Source organism: Micromesistius poutassou, assembly GCF_964030765.1.
Source record: "Micromesistius poutassou genome assembly, chromosome: 2".
Taxonomy (NCBI): Eukaryota; Metazoa; Chordata; class Actinopteri; order Gadiformes; family Gadidae; genus Micromesistius; species Micromesistius poutassou.
Window position 1 is genome coordinate 15410344 of NC_140272.1, and position 18088 is coordinate 15428431.

General features: G+C 41.9%; 3 protein-coding genes across 3 annotated transcripts; all 3 read right to left on the reverse strand.

Annotated features, from left to right (window-relative positions):
- Positions 1-352: 352 nt before the first annotated feature.
- Positions 353-4072, reverse strand: timm17a (translocase of inner mitochondrial membrane 17 homolog A (yeast)). The gene is made up of 6 exons (XM_084464122.1): positions 3835-4072; positions 2940-3039; positions 2176-2239; positions 1936-2064; positions 1704-1814; positions 353-1176 (listed from the first exon to the last, which is right to left on the reverse strand). Exons 1-6 carry the CDS (start codon positions 3858-3860, stop codon positions 1100-1102), a joined length of 507 nt encoding a protein of 168 aa, XP_084320248.1. The 5' UTR covers positions 3861-4072; the 3' UTR covers positions 353-1099.
- Positions 4073-6320: 2248 nt separating this feature from the next.
- On the reverse strand, positions 6321-10481 carry lmod1b (leiomodin 1b (smooth muscle); the record flags this gene model as incomplete). Its single annotated transcript, XM_084464268.1, has 3 exons — positions 6321-7117; positions 7210-8961; positions 10185-10481. The coding sequence occupies 3 exons, from the start codon at positions 10479-10481 to the stop codon at positions 7091-7093; spliced, it is 2076 nt and encodes a 691-aa protein (XP_084320394.1). The 3' UTR covers positions 6321-7090.
- A 2743-nt stretch (positions 10482-13224) lies between these two features.
- On the reverse strand, positions 13225-17549 carry shisa4 (shisa family member 4). The gene is made up of 5 exons (XM_084464834.1): positions 17413-17549; positions 16411-16588; positions 15588-15724; positions 14695-14889; positions 13225-13325 (listed from the first exon to the last, which is right to left on the reverse strand). The coding sequence occupies exons 1-5, from the start codon at positions 17489-17491 to the stop codon at positions 13282-13284; spliced, it is 633 nt and encodes a 210-aa protein (XP_084320960.1). The 5' UTR covers positions 17492-17549; the 3' UTR covers positions 13225-13281.
- Between the last annotated feature and the right edge of the window lie 539 nt (positions 17550-18088).

Consider the following 18088-nt stretch of genomic DNA (forward strand, 5'->3'; position numbering starts at 1 on the left):
TTATTTAGTAAATGACGAAAATCTGCCAATAAATAACAGCCTTCAATCGTCTCCAGTATTTTAACAGTTTTGGTCACTTCAGATGTCCTATTAAATGTTTACTTGTAGTAGGCTCAATACAAATAGGCTCAATACAAGTACAATTTGTCACATAATTATAATTATAAAATAACATTTCTTTATATATTAGTGTAAAACAAACTTCTGAAGCATCCACATAGCCAATTATATCAGCTAGACTAGAGCAGGGAGGGAAATAAAAAAGGTATGAGTGTGGACTACCCTCTAGTGGGGGAGATGATACACCCTGGCTAATCGGTCTTTGGTCTAGTCAAAGGATTTCACAACCATCAAAAGTTAACAAATAGACAGATGGAGACATTTATTTTGGTAGGATTCCATATCTCACATGTGTGATGTCATTTGTAATAAACCATTCCTCATCGTGTCCTGCCAATGAAATCCCTTATTAGCAACTTTACTATGCTGGTGTTAAAAAAAACACCAGTAGATCTGATAGCAATCTTAGTACAACACTTTCCAACTAAGAATAAATAAAGACCTTTAAAATCAGATACTCCAGGGATAACAATGATAATCAATGACTGCCATTACAATGGAATTTAAAGAAATGAGGAGGCGTGGCTGTTTTGGATTCACAAAAAACGGCCAGCCCAAGCAGGTGACATCTTTAAGGCAAATATTTGAATACATGCTGAATATTTACTGTATATATACATTTAATAGACATTATACAATTCAACAGCTTCCATCTGCGACATGGGTAGATTTTCCAGTAGTTAGGGTCGATCTGTATTGCAGGGCCAAGATGGATGACGGGTCAAGTTATTTGTGTTTTACCAATGTCGGGGGAACATGACATGGCTGAGCAAAACAAGACAATGAGTCTATAACTTGGGTCCAAAATGAAAGAAAACAATGACGTATTTTGCTCCCTGCTTCGGTCAGTCCATGGAAGGTGCAAATTGGTGGAAATTGTTGCCCATGTTCGCCATATTCTTTTTAACCTTCTTTTCCTTCTTCATAGTTTCCACAAGTAATTAAAAAAAACCTAGTTGATGTCAAGAGATTCCCCTCCTTATTGATATTGCCTGTAATCTCCAAAACCAGATGCAGCCATGGGGGCTGGGGCAGGTTCTTCTGCAAATTGGGGACCTAGATGGAAGAAATGAAGTCATTTTTTAGAATTAGAGATGCCCCTTTCTGTCCCTGGTTGGTCAGATGTCTGTAGGAAGAGGTTCCTTTACCCACCCATAACACAAAAATGTCACCTTTATGGAGGCATCACCTGAACATGCATACATGTGCATTAAATACTCACAAATGGCATTTAAATAGATATTTAACATTAAATTGCAACATTTCAGCACAGTATTTAATTTTTTTATTCATACATTCTTCATTTTCTATATTTCTTTAGAATAAATTGTAACGACCAATTTCAGAAACAAAAATAATGTGACAAACCACACTGTGTTTATTTGTTATGTGTAGCTCTCCAAATGTCAAACAATTAATTTTAGTCCAAAGATTCCTGTTTAAAAAGTTCATCACATCTCACAGAATAAACAGGCTCATGACTATTCATTTCATATAGTTTGTCATGTTTACATGTTGCCCTCTACACTGTGTAATGTAAAACCAAAGCTGACATTTAGTCCAGTCAAAAGCACCAAACTTACCGGTAGGAATCTGTGATGAAGCAAATCTGGTAAGAAGTATTCCAGCGCCTTCTATCAGAGCCAGCAAAATGCCTCCCATGGCAGCAGAACCGACCATGGCCACTGGTCCATCTGAGGAAGAAACAAAGTCCCAGCTGAACTCTTAAGCACACATGACATCAGTCAGTAAATAGAAATGTGCACAAGCTTTATGTCATACATTGTTTTCTTGAACCTTTGCAGGTCTACTCACTTCTTGCAGCAAGAATAGCTCCGGTCATGGCTCCACTTGTAATTGAATTCCAGGGATCCTCTTTGCCTCGAACTTTCACAAGTCCACAGTCAATCATAGAAAAAAGGCCCCCCCATACAGCAAAACTACCTGAAATCAGACAAACCAAAATCATGACAAAACAGCTAACATTCATGCCTTGATTAAGGTACACCATTGACCTTGTAAGGATGTATTTTGGGAGAGATGTGACGTTATTACCTCCCAATTGTGGAGCTCTGGTGCGGATGGCAGTCATGCTACCCTTCATTCTGTGGTTCATTCCCTACAGTGAAAGGGACATCTCATCAAGAAAGAAGTCTTCTACAACCTAAAGAACTTGTTTTGACACACTAATGACATGCCACATAATATGCAGACATCCCCAATTCAATGACCAAATGCAACTGTTTTTTCCTGCTTATCCGTAGAGAAAAACAAATACACCCAAATCCGTTGTGCCACAGTTTTAATATAACCTAGTTTAGGCAACCCTTCCCCCATTAGTGTTCTACTTATATTTAACTAAAATGTATATAGTGAAGCTAATTTGTCCTGTAGCATTTATGGGCATCACATGCTTTAACATCACAGTAATAACTATGTTATTATTGTGTTTGTAAGTTTCCAATAGTCACATTAAAAATGTAATTAAATACAATAAATAAAAAAAGGAGCTTAGGCGCAACCTCCACAAACTGTTTACTGAGAAAACATGCGTGTAGGATCGTATGCTCCGGGTTATTCAAACTCCTCCTTTGGAATGTATGGTAGGCCAAGAACTAGTTGGTTGGCTTTCTAAAAAAGCCATCTGCATTTCTGAATTAGGAGTAAATGTGTTGGGTGGTCTTGTTTTACGGCAAACTTGCATTATAGCATATATGTGCAGTCTGTAAACATGTTGGTTACGCAACTATAAGGCCATTCTTCTTGTTAATTGTATATGTACAGTCGGTTTTACGTCATGCTTTCTGGTCGAAACTTACAGAAGGGGCATTTCTGAAGCCTTTGACAGCCTGAAAAATCCCACCACCAATGGCCCCCATTGTGAAGGCACCGCCACAATCGTCCACGATTCGCCAGGGACTAAAGTAAAAACAAACATACAGCTGTAATATGTGAGGTCTCTTGGCATTGACTCACACTGGTATGGCGAGGTTGGAGTATTTATGAAGGTATCAATTTCATCCCTGACCTCGGATACCATGAGAAATTGTCTCAATATCGGAAATGATTGTAAACTGTAACAATTCTAGGACATTCAACGACACAAACCAATGCAATCCGATTGGGCTTTCGTCAATATGCAACAATATCAGCTAGTAGCACTGGATTTTGCCCACTGCATGTGTGCGCACATGACCAGTTCCATGCCAACAACATGTTATAACAATTCCTTACTCGACTTCCCATACATTATCAACAAGGATATCCTAATAGTAGTGAGAAAACACGTTGAGCAACACACTAAATGCAGTCACTGTCACCAAGAGCTTATTATGTATAACTAGCAGTCTACAGACGTGGAAATGTCACCGCTTGATTAACAAATTACTCGTTGAATTAGTGAAATGACTGGGATCACTGGGATTCCATTTGACTAATGAGTTGACATGTATAACAATGGTTGCTGAATATATAAGATATCCGACAAGGTCACTAGCAACGTGACTAGCGTTGACTTTCAATGCTCTGCTGGTAGAGCCCTGATGCTACATGCTGTTAGCATTGCAACCCAGGGTTGCCTCACAAAATCCTATAATACCAACAGATACTACTTTCAAAAAGTATAAAATATGTCTTCAATTGTCCGTTTGTTCAACGCAAGAAGTGGGTCCTAATGGATTAAAACACATTTTTTAGTATTTATACAGCTCGTACCATGGCTCTCTTGCGTATTCCTCCATTTTGTTCTTCTGGTGTTCCGAAAGACGTCACGCTTAGCAAGGTGACGTAACACCTTTGGTTTCAAAGGCTGAAACAAAACTGACGTTGTAGTTTTTCGCGAAAACAAACAAAATGGTTATCATACACTTAAATCCAACGACATAGTAAAAAAATAATAATAATACAGTTAAAGAAGAATAAATATGTGACTGATCAACTGTACTAGATCATAAAATGACCATGATGTCATCAGAGATCAAGGACACATGCTGAGTGGCTCCTCTACCAGCAAGCCAACATAGCCAGTATGTCCTCCTGTGAAATGTGCTTTGCGGCGTCGTGTCATAGTAGCCATGCAACCCTGTCGTGAACTGCACCCCTGTCGTGATGTTTGGCCAAAACAAACATAAAAATTAAATCAGTGAATAATGGGATTTTTTATGATACGAAGACACAGAAGCCAAAAATATTTGTGAACATTTATTCTGTCCCTAAAAGTCAGAAGAGATGCAATTTAAACAAGAACAGAGGACAACAGTTTATTGATATTATTTGGTGAATGGAAATTATTGAGATGTATATATTAATAACGTAGAGTCATTATTAAATAAATCACAAGCTCTCTCACTCCTTCAAACTCAACTAGATGCTTTTCTCTTCTCTTCTATTCTCCTCACTAAGAATCACGAGAGGACACGTTTCACGACAGCGGTGCAAACTATGACACAACAGAAGCCACATGAGCTGGTTTATAATTTGCTAACAATAAGTCGAGTCTAGAAGGGAGGGAGCGGACGGAGGCAACCCTATTCCATATTGTATATTTGGACTGCAGTACCCATTTCAAACGCTAAGTATCAATGTTTCAAGCACAATTGGTGTCATGTGATGTCAACGTTGGTGTGACATCACAAATCTTAGTTGATGGGACATCCCAATGTTGGTGTGACATCACCTGCCAAATTCAGAAAGAGAATGTGTTTCTAGATGTAGGTCTAGAAACAGTAGTAGGCCTAGGTCTACAGTTGCTCTCAATTACAACATTATAATCCGATAGTCGATAGTCGATAGTCATTCGATAGTCCAAGGAATGACTTCCCATGTACTTTCCTAACCACTTGACCTCGATAAAAAATGTCATGAGGTCAATGAAAGATGTGAAGGGGAAAAAAAGGATGGAGGAAAAGACAGCTGCTGTGCCAAGAGAATCCGACTGCACCTACACTAGGCTACATATTCATGCAAAGCGTATGTTGTGGTCGAGGTCTGCCTTAGTGAAACTACAGTGTCCCTAAGATGGACTACTAAAATCCATCTTAGATACTTAGATACCTGCATGTGTGTTATGGCTTTCTTTCATGCAGCCGTGGATGGAAACATGGACAACCCAGTGAAAGATATTATCTTACCAAGGTTGGAATTTAATTTAAAAAAAGAAATAGGCCTATAGGCCACCAGTCAACAAGTGAAGCAAAATGGATGTCACATAATGGATGCTCACGCTTACCCACCTGTCCACCCATACTTATCGACATGAATTACAATTAGCATGATGTTGATAGTTTGTTTTCGCAAATGGTCAAATGGTGAGTCGCTTTAAATGTTCCTGACCCAAGGAATTGGGGACAATATAAATAATAATATCATGCTGTTTGGTGTTTATTAACTATTAATCAGCCATCTCCATGTTCTTTTCCCTTCAGCCGAGATCTGGACTATTGGCCAGACTAGCAGAGACGCTGGCCCCATGGCACATACAAACAATAAAGGAATGGGTTACAGAGTAAAGTCTCCATGGAGAAATGACCAAATATAGGCATTTTGGGGATGCAGAGGCTGAGGCAAGGGGATGAATACATAAACTGGTCTGCTGCTGTCCGGCTCTCTCGTGCTCTCTCCCTCCCTCTCTCTGAATACTTAAACTAGCCTGTTGTTAACCTGCTCTCCTTCTTACCCTGTCTCAGGGATCACCCCTGATTATCCAAACACCAAACAGGGTATATCTGACGGGCTGATGGTTTCTTGCTGGAGTACATGCCGGTGCTTCCCTCCGGCCTGGAACATCACAGAGGTGAAACAGCCACAGCAATCCAAACCAAAGCATTCCTTTTGGTTAACACTATTGATTGATACTAATATATAATCTAAAATATAGCAAATGTGTTTTGTGCCATTAATAATATGCCATTGTCTTTAACTGAAGACAAACAGGCATTCATAATTAAAGGCATGTTTGTGTTATAATACAAAATAAAACCATTTGTTACAATGTACAATCATTGCCATCACCGCCATTTATATAACATTAGAGCAGTTTGAGAAGGACATTCTGTTATAAGTAAGACATAAGTCAAGATAAACTGTTAAAGACTGTGATAAACACATTATTTAATATAAGAAGTATCTACAATATTCAATCTCCCAGCCTAAAAAAATACAGATATCACTTTGGATGCTGAAAAAAAATCTACTTCCTGATAAAGACTCAAATTCTATCTTGAAAGCTGTTATATTAGACCAGGAATCCACTGGGCAGTTATCCAATGTGTTGAACATTGCCTGAGATATTTTGAGATTTGGCATTGAGACACACTACAAACCTTGTTTCATTCCATCAATACGGTAACCTTAGTGCTGTCAGATTGTTAACCCTGTCAAGTAAAAAAAACCTGCTCTGCATTTATCTCTTCCCTGATCTACTTTCTAGAATCCCACATTTGTGCAGAATTTCAAGTAAAAATTATGAAATTGTTTTCTCCCACAAATAAATATTTAGATCAAATTATTGCTCTGTTTATCATTACCATAGCTGGCTTTTATAGATTGAATCATAAAGCTATTTGTAAGTCTTATGTCACTCTTTATTCCCTCCACGCTCACATTAGTTTATTTTAATTACATGATTGGCTTCATATATTCAAGTGCAAATAAGAGGTAAAGCATAAATATGAACAGAAAAAAATAAGCAACTACAAACTCTTGACACTCGCTGCAGTTGAAGTCACCCCTGCATCACTCATCCTCCCTAGCATCGTATTGGTCCAGTGTTAGAGGGGAGGAAATCATTGTGAAGGCTTTTCCAACCATCCACGTTCTTTCTCTGCCTCCATGTATCCCACGGTTCAATTACATATAAAGAAATGTTACGACAGCATGGGAGGATGTTCATATTCAGTATCCTCTTAAAGGCTGGTGGCCAGATGTCAACCAGCATCATCCCTTTCTGGTGGCCTGTCCATTCAAATGGGAATTATTGCAACCATTTTGGCACCGGGACCTGCATCAAATAAAGAGACACGTTAGTAAAATACAAGATGTGAATGTACTTTACTTGCTTGCCAATCAATCCATATACATATTTCACCTAACCTTTTTCAGTTGGACATTACCACCTCCCCTGATGGAGGCCAGCAGTTGGTCCCTTGAGTTTTTGCCACCTTCTGGGCCCTTTGCATCCATCTTCCTCCGTGAAACTGGTGTCAGGGAGTTCCTAAGGGAATCCACATCTAGCATGGGTGGAGGGGGAGGCGGAGGTCCACCCCCAGGTGGAGGTGGGGGTGGCGGTGGAGCAGGGCTTCCTACTCCACCTCTCTTGGGAGTGAGCTTTGGCGATGCCATGGGCGAGGGGATGGGAGAGGGTCTTGGAGAAGCCTTGGGCGTGCCTCTAAGAGACCCACCGCCACTTCCAATTTTGGGAACCTCCAGCCCCCCCTTCTTCTCCCCATTGGCCTGGGCCAGCTTCTGCTCCTGAAGGCGTTTCTGTCTCTGCCGATCCATGTTGCGGCTCAGTATATTGGTCATGGTCATTCTGGGCCCTGCCAGCTCAAAGTGGTAGCCTAGCTTCAACAGGGTTGTGTTGTCTTTTAGAATTTTTGTCATCTCCATTTCTGTCTTGCCGCCACAAATGTGCCGCTGGTTGTGGAAGCGCAGCTCAGTTAGGGTGGCGTTGCGCTGCAGCGCCTGGATGATGGACATTATGCCCTTGGGGGTGAGAAGGTTAGAGTCAAGGTTTATGCTGGTGATGGTGTTGTTTTGGCGAAGGGTGCCCGCGATAGCGTATGCAACGTGATCATCAGCCCGGCAGTTGGCCAAGGCGACTGTCTTTATGCATGTGTTCTTGTGCAGTGCTTCAGCGAACTGAATGAGCGTTTTGACCTTGATGACCTCTGAGTTATTGACGTTGAGCTCAAGGAGAGACGGGTCATTGTTTCGAACCTGCTCCATCAGCTCGTCAAACATGCTAGCGTCCTCATCCTCCTCCTCCTCGCCCTTGCTGTTAGGACTTTTGATCCCATCACAGTTGTTGAGAGTCGCACTTTCCTCTGCCTTGTTGGCTCTGGAACATTTGTTGTTTTTGTCCCCGTCCCGGCCCTCCTTGCACTGGGTCTCCTCGACGTCCTTGTGTGCGTTTACTTTTCTCTCCTCTTTTGCCTGATCGTTTGGCTTCACTTCCTCATCAGTCTCTTTCTTTTTCTCTACCTTTTCAGTGATTGATTCAACACCGTCAACCTCATCCTTCTCAGTCTTTTGCCGCTCAAGCTTTAATGGGGTTTGATCCTTGACCCGACCGCTTTTCTCGTCTACCTGGCTTTCTGCCTTAGTCTGCTTCTCCAGCAACATGGAGACACGTCCCCGGGTTCTGACCTCCTCCTTTCTCTCTTTCTCCTTGCTGCCTTCCCTCTCGCTCTTCTCTCGAAGCTTGGATATGATGTCTTTGGTTTTGCTGTCGTCCTTCCTCCTGGAGTCCTCTTTCTTCTCTTTCTCCTGGCTCTCCTTTTCTTTCTTCTCCTGCAACTTGGAGATCATGTCTTTGGTTTTGCTGCCTGTGCTCTCGCGGGCTTCCCTCCTGTCTTTTGGAACTTTGCTGTCCTCACATGTCTCTTTGGTGTCTTCTCGCACCTCGCTCCTCCTGCTGTATCTACTGGAGGAGCCCAGGGACTCCTCTTTGGAGCACTCGGGGGCTCCTCCTCTGCTGCTCCTGGTGCTGTCCAGCTTTGCGTCTCGCTCTGTCGAGACGCTGGCCTGTCTCTGTAGTCCTCCCCTCTTGTCTTCGTTCCCCTCCTGGCCCAGGCCTCTCTTCTTCAGGCACTCCTGCTTCCGGCTCTCCTTCTTGGCGTCACCCTATTGGGGGGTAGGAATAGGAACCTTTAGTGATGTAGTAGAAGGTGTATTAACCTTCAGTAGGACCTTTAGTGTCCCTTACTCTACCTGTACTATTATAGAAGGTATGTTGACTTTAGTAGACATTTTATCAGAAAGATAGATGGAAGGATGGATATAGATGAATAGATATAGGTAGGTAGATGTATTGATGGATGGATAGACAGATAAGTGGTGGATAGATAGATAGATAGATAGATCTCAGAGTGTGACAGTGTAAACAGAGAACCCCACCCCCTCCCCTTTCTTTCCCGGAACACATAAACAAAGTATGACGTAACCCATGATGTAACACCTAATCATGTTGTGGCATCTGCCATTGTAATCCAGTGCCTTTTTGAACGTCTCATCCTTACAATTAGTCACTGAACACACCTAAAAACCAACATACTACACTATGTGTGTGTTTCTTAGGGAGTCACAAGACAGGGAACCATTTCCAAGCCCTACAGCGGTACAGCCAAGGGGAGAGTCACTACAGACTAAGTGTTTGATTTGTGAGCACTCTGACTGTTTGGCCAAGACCACTGCAGACGTGTCCTTAAAAGGCAGCGAGCGTAGGAGTAATCAACCAAGGAATTCCATCAGACCGGGATTAAGAAGCTCCACAGGGCCACGGCTCTCAACTAAACACATTAAATGTCAAGCCCCCAGCCCCCATGCTTCCTTCCATAACACTACCAGGGAAACCATGCTTAAGTGAAGAGACTTTGCTTAGTGGCCTAAATCAGACACAGAAGTACCAATGGTGTTTGTGTGTTTGTTTACACTTGTCGAGTGTCTTTTTATACACCAAGGATATAATGAGGTATAATGAGGAGGGTTAAGAATGGCTGACAAGTGACCCTGGGGGGGGCTGGTGTTTTTCCTGGCACAGAACCTCACCCTGGGAGACCCAATATTAATGAAGTGTTGGACATCCATGAGGTCCAGTTGTCCAAAGGCGGGGCGGTTGTTCAAAAGGGAAACATATCTCATGGAAGCTAACATTTGCATACCGAGAGAGGCAAAATACAATTCCATTTTAGGTCTAAAAGGAAAAGGAAAAGACAGCAATAGCAAATTATTCTAACCTAGAGCCTAAACGCTCTTTCATTTATTTCTCAGGCACTAAGCAACATGTCTTTCTTCACTAATAATAAAGTGGGGGAAGCACAAAGGGCTCAGCGGTGGTGGGACCATACCTCCATCGATGGCTCCCTGGGACCCAGCCTCCCCTTAGGATCGTTCTCCGGCCGACCGCTCGCCTTAGAGTGGGGGGCCGCGCTGCCGTCCGCGGGCCGAGGTACCCCGACAGACGGGTTGTCCCCTTGGGCGAGGAGCCTCCCCGCCTCGCTGGCCGGGTCTGGACCCTTCATCATGTCCTTCTCCAGCTCCTCCATCTCCTCCGGGGAGAGGGTGGACAGCAGGTTGTCCAGGTCCGGATCCTCGCTCACCTGCCGCCCCGTGCGGGTCAAGCCTCTGATCTTTCTGCTGGACATGGTGGTCTAGACAATAGACGTTAGGACTCCGATAGAGAGAGAGAAAAAAAGCTGAGTTGTTGAAGAGTGATTGTTGTTGTTGTGGATTCTGGTGGTTATTTTGAGGAGATCTCTGTTAAAAATAAAAAAACGAAACTCGGGTGTTGTTATTTGTGGCTCCTATAGGCCAATGGTGATGTCCTGTCGTCCAGTCCTGCTGACCAAGAAGCCACCAGAGGCATCAATCCTTGTGCGAAGAGGCTGGGCTCGGAGGAGGCTGCCTTCAAGACGGGGATAGCAGTGGCGGACTGCACAAGCCTCGCATCATCAAAGTGGACTGTGTGCCTGGGACATTCTTTAAAATCCTGTAAAAGTGCATGTCCATATTTAGTCCAGTGTACATAGTCCTTTAAAGGCAACGGGGAGGGCCAGCGTTTACAAAGAAGGCAGAGCCTGGCACTGCACAGCGAGACTTCCTATTACATAAATCAAATTGTTATTTTCAGGAGACTTTCCTGATTATGTCCTTATTAAAGGCGCAGATCGTTTTTTTTTTTAAACTAAGATAATGGCTGTAGGAGTGTGAGCTCATTCCTTGTCCTCTTAACAGGAATGTACTTTTAATTCCTTAAATAACGATTTTTCTGCTTTTTACAAATACATTTGTAGATAGTAGATAATATAAATGGGTAAGAAGTCATTGTTTGGTTATTCTACACACTATAAACTATATATATAAACCATATATAAAGTAAATAGGCCATTAGCTAATAATTACATAATAATGACATCTAGTGGACAAAAATATATTAACACACACACATAAATAAGACAAGTCTTTTGTACATTCCATGTTAGATTTATTTTTAATAATAATAAAAAATATTACATGATATTGCAATAACTTACCATCCATATGACATAAGCCGAAAGCCATAGCAAGACAAGGATATTGCCATCAGTCTCAGATCCATCAACACACTCATAGAGTTGGTCAGAAGCACAAAATTAACAGAAACACGTTTAAGCGAATAGTTATCAATCTTTACCAGCATCTTAAAAAGAAAAGTCCAGTGGAATGCTTGTGCTTTACAACGGCCTAATAAATATATACATATGAACAAAACAATTTCCATCTCATTCGCCTTTGTCCTGAGACAATACACTGCAATAGCTCTCAAGGGAACATCCTTTGAACTTTATATCATTATTTGCAATTGGCCTTTACTTTATACTGTTCTACGAATTAATTAAATACATAGAGAAAAGGTTATCTCTTTCGAACATGTACCATATTTGCCCTTTGATGCAAATAACAATAGCCATATTCAATACTTCGGGCCTGAATAAACATAATCCAGTTCTATTCTCATTGAGGGCTATACATATTTCATTAATAACTGTACAATACATGCTTAGAACATCATGTTTAACATTCAAGCATTTACAAGGGGGCCACAACACCGGAGCAAAAGGGATGTTAACAAAGATCACCTCTGGTAGCGAGTTGTAGAAACTGCTGCTGCTGTGTGTGAGCTGAGCACCTTGAACTGTCTCTACACCATCTTTAACCATAGTTAATTACATATATAAGGGTGTGTGTATGTGTGGAGGGGGTTCACCATCATTTTTGGGTTTGGAGAAGAGATGAGTAATCGGTTGACAGTAAGATGAGAATAACTAATATAATACAACAGTCAACCAAATGTACAACCTCATCATAAATATACCTCATGTTACGCTGTTGAGAATCCTTTTAGGAGTGTGTTCCAATATCATCAAATATGCAGTGGTTTGATTGACAAAATTGCATGGAAAATAGTTAATAAACATATTTCTCTTCATGTTGATATGGACGTGTAAGGCAAGGTATCGTGTGTATTTTAATCAAGTAGCATGACCTACGACTTCAGTGACCTGATATGTTACAAGAAATACACTGATTTTACGGATTCACACAAAAAAGTGTCTTTCAAAATGAACATCCCATTTAATTGTATTGACAATTATGGCAATCACTCGTTGTTAATGGTAATGGCTGGAATGTGAGGAAGACAACGGTTACCTTCCAGTTAACATGCACATGAGGTGAGGATACCGATTAGACGGATGAACCTAATACGCTACAGCCAGGCTAACTGTCAGGTTCATATGGAAGACGAGGCGAAATTCAGCTGCCGAGTACATTTTCATCATGTGTGAACTATGAGTGACTCGTCGGACAAACCGTTTCTGATCACAAATTAGGAGTCTCATAGAAAATAACAATAAATAGAGTATAGAACATTCCTTATGTTAGTGTGCCTTGCATTCCCTTCAGCGATCAACATTTCTCATGAATAAATATGCTGGCTAAGACATTGCTGATTAGAGATGAAATGTGACCTTTGGCAGCCATCCTATCATATGCGTTCAACCAGGGCAAGAAGGTCAAGCGTTATTTGTTGAATTTCAACAGTTTAAATTAAAAAACCTCACCAAAACAGGGTGCTGTTTTGCTACCTTCATTCACAAGGCCGAACCCCATACTCTGGCCTGTTCTGGGGCTGCTCGTTTCTGCAGTTATCTTGTCACTAAGGGATCACATGACTCACAGAAACACAGCAGGACGGGGCTATGAGGAAAATGACCAAAAAAGTTCCCCTGGTTATCTTCAAACTGCTGCTAGTCAAGCTGTGTGTGTTTTATCTTCTCATGCCCCTGCTCTGTGTGTGTGTGTGTGTGTGTGTGTGTGTGTGTGTGTGTGTGTGTGTGTGTGTGTGTGTGTGTGTGTGTGTGTGTGTGTGTGTGTGTGTGTGTGTGTGTGTGTGTGTGTGTGTGATTATAAATGACCAGGGTACTGTGGTGGAGAGTAAGGTGGAGGAGCTGAAAGAAATACAAACGCAAATTCAATAATCATCTCATGTATATATCTTTTGTATTAAAATAAATATTGATTCAGTTTGATTCAATAGAATGAAGCCTGAGGAATTAAATAAATTGAGCCATCATAGCTGTGCCATCCTAGAGTGTCCAGCAGGGGAGTTTGTTGTGTTAGTATTTGCTTTCCGTCAGACGATTCCGTTCACTTGCAGAATTACAGGAGCTTATTACACGGGTCTTCTCAATGCTGTGGAACGCTCCGTTCACTTGCAAGGGCCTTCCCGACTTCCGGTGGTGAATTATTTTTCAATAATGACCATTGCTAAGCATATAAAGACCGCTGCCAAGGAAAGTGGAGTGATTCACATCTTTCATATCACTCCGCAAGTAGTCTGGTAACTTATCAACCCCAGAGGATTCGGTTGTTAAGCGACGTCAACGAATTGGACTATTTCTCTGCTGATAAACACTACCAATGGTAATTGTAGAAAGACACAGCGTGTGAAGTTATTTTTTCGTTTTGGCAAGTAACCATGTAATAAGCGGGATAATGTATAGAACGTCGCCGGTCATTATCTTAAATAAGCCCCTTCAGGTCGAAGCAAGACACCTCCGCTTCACGTCGGTGTCCTGTTCGCCCTGTCTGGGCTTATTTCCCGATAATGGCCGGCGTTCTATACATTATCCCTTACATAACTCCTGTTCATGTGAGGGGAGTCCACTTTTAATTAGTTTCCAAAAATTTGGATTTATGAGGCAACCTGTGTTACAGGTTGACAGGTCACTCTCAGCTGACAGATTACACTCTGAGTAGACTACCAAGCCATAAGCATCTGATAACATAATCACATCACAGGCAGCCTAATGATCACAGGGCTGAAAATAATGCGGCCTATCTTTGTGTTTGTAGACTACAACTACAATCTGGTTTTGTTACTAGCTCCCGTTTTGAATAAGCGACCATTCGGAACACATTGGGAAACTTTAAATTGTAATTAACAGTGTATTCCCATCACATGTACAGGAGCTGGGCTCCTTTAACTCTGCAGGTCAATGGAAGCTGCTAACAGATGGCAAATACTAACCCAGTGAACTGCCTTTCTGGACACCCATTGATGAATTTAAACGTCTGAATCTGAGTAAGACGTTGACAGTATTTTACAGTTATAGTAACAGATATTGTGTAAATCATATTTACACAATATCTGTTACTATAACTGAGGAAGTTATAAGTTACAGTTATAGTAACAGATATTGTGTAAATCATATTTACACAATATCTGTTACTATAACTGTAAAATACCGTAAAATCAATATAAATTATATTGTATAATACATCATTTGAGAAGAGAAGACACTATGCTCATCTTACCCTGACCGTAGGTGGGGTCCATCATGGGGTACGGGGGGTAGGGGCCCGGCTGCATCATGGGGTACTGCGGGGGCATGCCGGGGTACTGGGGTGCAGCTGAGTAACCCGGATGGGGGTAGTCGGCGGGTCCCAGCGGCTTTCCATACGCGTCATACATGCGCTCGGCGGGATAGCTGGCCATGGGAATGTGCTGGGCTGAAATACATCAGGTCATAACGAGGATTATTAAAAATATAATAATAATACTACAGTGTTTCCCATACATAGACCAATGTGTGGCGTAGCGCCACAGATTCAACAATGACAACAACGATTCAACAACCCCCCCCCCCCCCCCCCCCTTACCCCCGTCAACAATCCCGTCCGCCCACAATCCAACACAACAATCCTGTCCGCCCGCAATCCAACACAACAATCCCGTCCGCCCGCAATCCAACTCCCCCCCCAAAAGTTGCCAACCCTGCAGGGGGGCACCACACATTGCTACCTGGTCTCTGGGAAACACTGATACTATTAATAACACAGAATAATAATAATAATAATAATAGCAGAGCTACAACAGTTGCTTTTGATTCATACATCTGTGTGTGTGCATGCGTGCATGTGTGCGTGCGTGTGTGTGTTTTGAAGTCGGATGGATAAGAGAATATGCAGCTGAAGTTGGGCCAATGTGCAGTAGAGTTATTGTGTTAGTGTGTGTAACTAAAAGACACAAAAGATACTCTAGGATCCCACATGTCATGGTCCCGGATTCACATTTAGATTTGCATCGAGTCTTTCAACAATCACTCGGCATATGTGAAACTTCATTCAACGTGCGCTGCTCCCTCATGCGTTTGGTTATGGTTTGGATTGGATTGGACAGAGGCTGCAGTGTGGGGCTCCAGCCTTACCGTCGTACGGCGTCCGGCCTCTCTGCTGCCGGCGCTGGTAGAGGTAGCAGCAGGAGCACATGAAGCAGCACACCATGGTGGCAATGATGGCTACAAACAGCAGGATGGACGAGGCAATCCCAAATATGGTGTTGGGGCTGAAGTCAGAAGAAGAAAGAGTGAGCGGGATATAGAGAGGAGAGTAGGGGATAGAGAGGAGAGTCAGGGATAGAGAGAGATGGAGAAAGTGTTACAGCTCTGAGTTTAGCTTAATCTCTATAAAAGACATTTCACCACTACTGTTTTCTACAAAGAGGTCTCCTCTGCCTTCACGGCCTTGCTCTGCGTGCTGAGCAACAAAAGAAGCCTCCTTCATCTTGTTTCACGGACAAGAATCACTTTCTTGTTGTTTGGAGTACGTATAACACTAATGTTACTGTACTGCACAGCGTCTCTGATTGCGAGCCAACCGTGGTGAGGTAAGTAGGACTTCAAGGACAACAACACACTGAGCATGGGCAGGGGGGATTTGAGGGAGACTGCTTGGGGAGATAATGCTAGCACACAAGAATGCTGTCAAATCGCTTCTTAGAACTCTGTTTTTAATATTCTGGATGTATGTGTTGTGATCTATTTATAATTAAATTGTATTTTTATCCTTACTTTATTGAATCTGTTACATATTGCAATATAATAATAAAGCTGTATATGTTAAATCCATGGAATACAATGTGTCAAATAGTAGTATGCATTTATATAAATTATATGGAATGACATGGAGAGAATGTTTGCGTGGTCTCCACGACATTTGGTCTCCATGTAGAGTAAAGGGTAGCAGCAGCACCTGAACTGGAAGAGCATGCAGCGTTTCTGCTCCCTCTCCGTGATCATCTTGAAGGCATCCAGGCAGCAGTAGCGCCGGTTGCAGTTCCCACAGCAGAAGGTGATCAGGGGGCAGTCAAAGCCGTTGTGCCAGGTGCCATTCTTGTCCACGTACCATAGACAATCCTCATTGGCCCCCACTGAAACTCACACATCAGGCGTGAACAATGAATAAGCAGTAGCTCATTTGTTTGTTTTTCTTGTGAAAAGGTAAACAAAGGTTTTCTATTAAAACAGTCAATATAGAACTTGAAACCACTATGAATAACTGTAGAAGGTTAAACATATTCAAGAGTAAAACTACATGTCCCTGCAGTACAAAATAGCATGAAATATATTTGAAATTTGTATAATAATATTTATATATTATGTAATCAAAACTGCCTGTAAAATGTAAACACGATGAACTCACTGACTCATAAGATGTGACCAAGGCCAGTTATATAGGTCATACTATTATTGTAGTCTCTGAATAGGCTATTTGTGTTCAGGCCGTCCCATGGATTTCTATAGTAGTCTATAGTAGTATTCTTAATGCATATATAGTATAAATAGAGTAGGCTATTGTATATGCATTAAGCCTTTATAAGAGTAACATGGGTAAAAAGGGGGTGAAATTTCGCCAATGGTTAATTGACCAGAGCTATATACAAATAGGCTATACAAAATCCTATGTTTTAGGTGCTGCACAAAATGCTGAATTTTGCATTACTATTGCAATGCAAAATTGCGCGCTTTATTGTGCATTGTCTTCACTGAAACTCAACCTGTTACAGGCCAATAACAAACATCACAAAGCGTCTGAAAATAAAACATTATCCAGAGTGTGGAGCACCATTGAATCCATGTGTGGATGCATGAACAATAGGCGGTATCGTGGGAATCAGAACAATATCACTGTTGTGGACTGGTATGTATGATATATCGCAAGTACTGCGGCCTGGCTGTTGAGGCATAATCTTACCCGGGGAAGTAGCGAGGACGATGGTGAGCACCGATAATGCCAATGCAACCAGGGACATGCTGCCCGTTAGGGAGAACATCTTCACACAAGAGGATCACACAGAAATAACCCCCAAGAAGTGGATCGTCCGATTATATAGCAGTCAATTTACTTCCAGTAGCAATCGTTTCTATTCATACTCCTCGCTTAGCAATTGTGCATCAAATTAGACAAGTGTTTGGCTACGAGAAATTGAACCATCGAGTGACACATCCACGGAGCTCCAGTGACGCCATCTACCCATCCATTCGATCCTGCACGAGCCGAGCGTCATGGAGACTTGACTCCGGTCATAGCGCCCCCACGCCGGGACTGGCAGAAAGCAGAACATTACCGGGTCTGATTTACCCAATTGACAAAGATATTTTTTCTATTTTAGAATGTTATTTACTCTCCATAACAATTAGACCGATCTAACTTCTAATTGATATACTTGAGAGGGAAAAAATAATTTAATTGAGCTAAAAGTGAAGATGTATACATGTCTAATTGAAACCAGGCAAACATTATTTCATTCAAATCCAAAATTGATTCTGTTGTCTAATTAGATGGAGATCTTATAAGTATTAACAAAAGATCTATGTACACACCATCTAAACATTGCAACATTTCAGTGTCCATCTGTGCCACCTCGTGG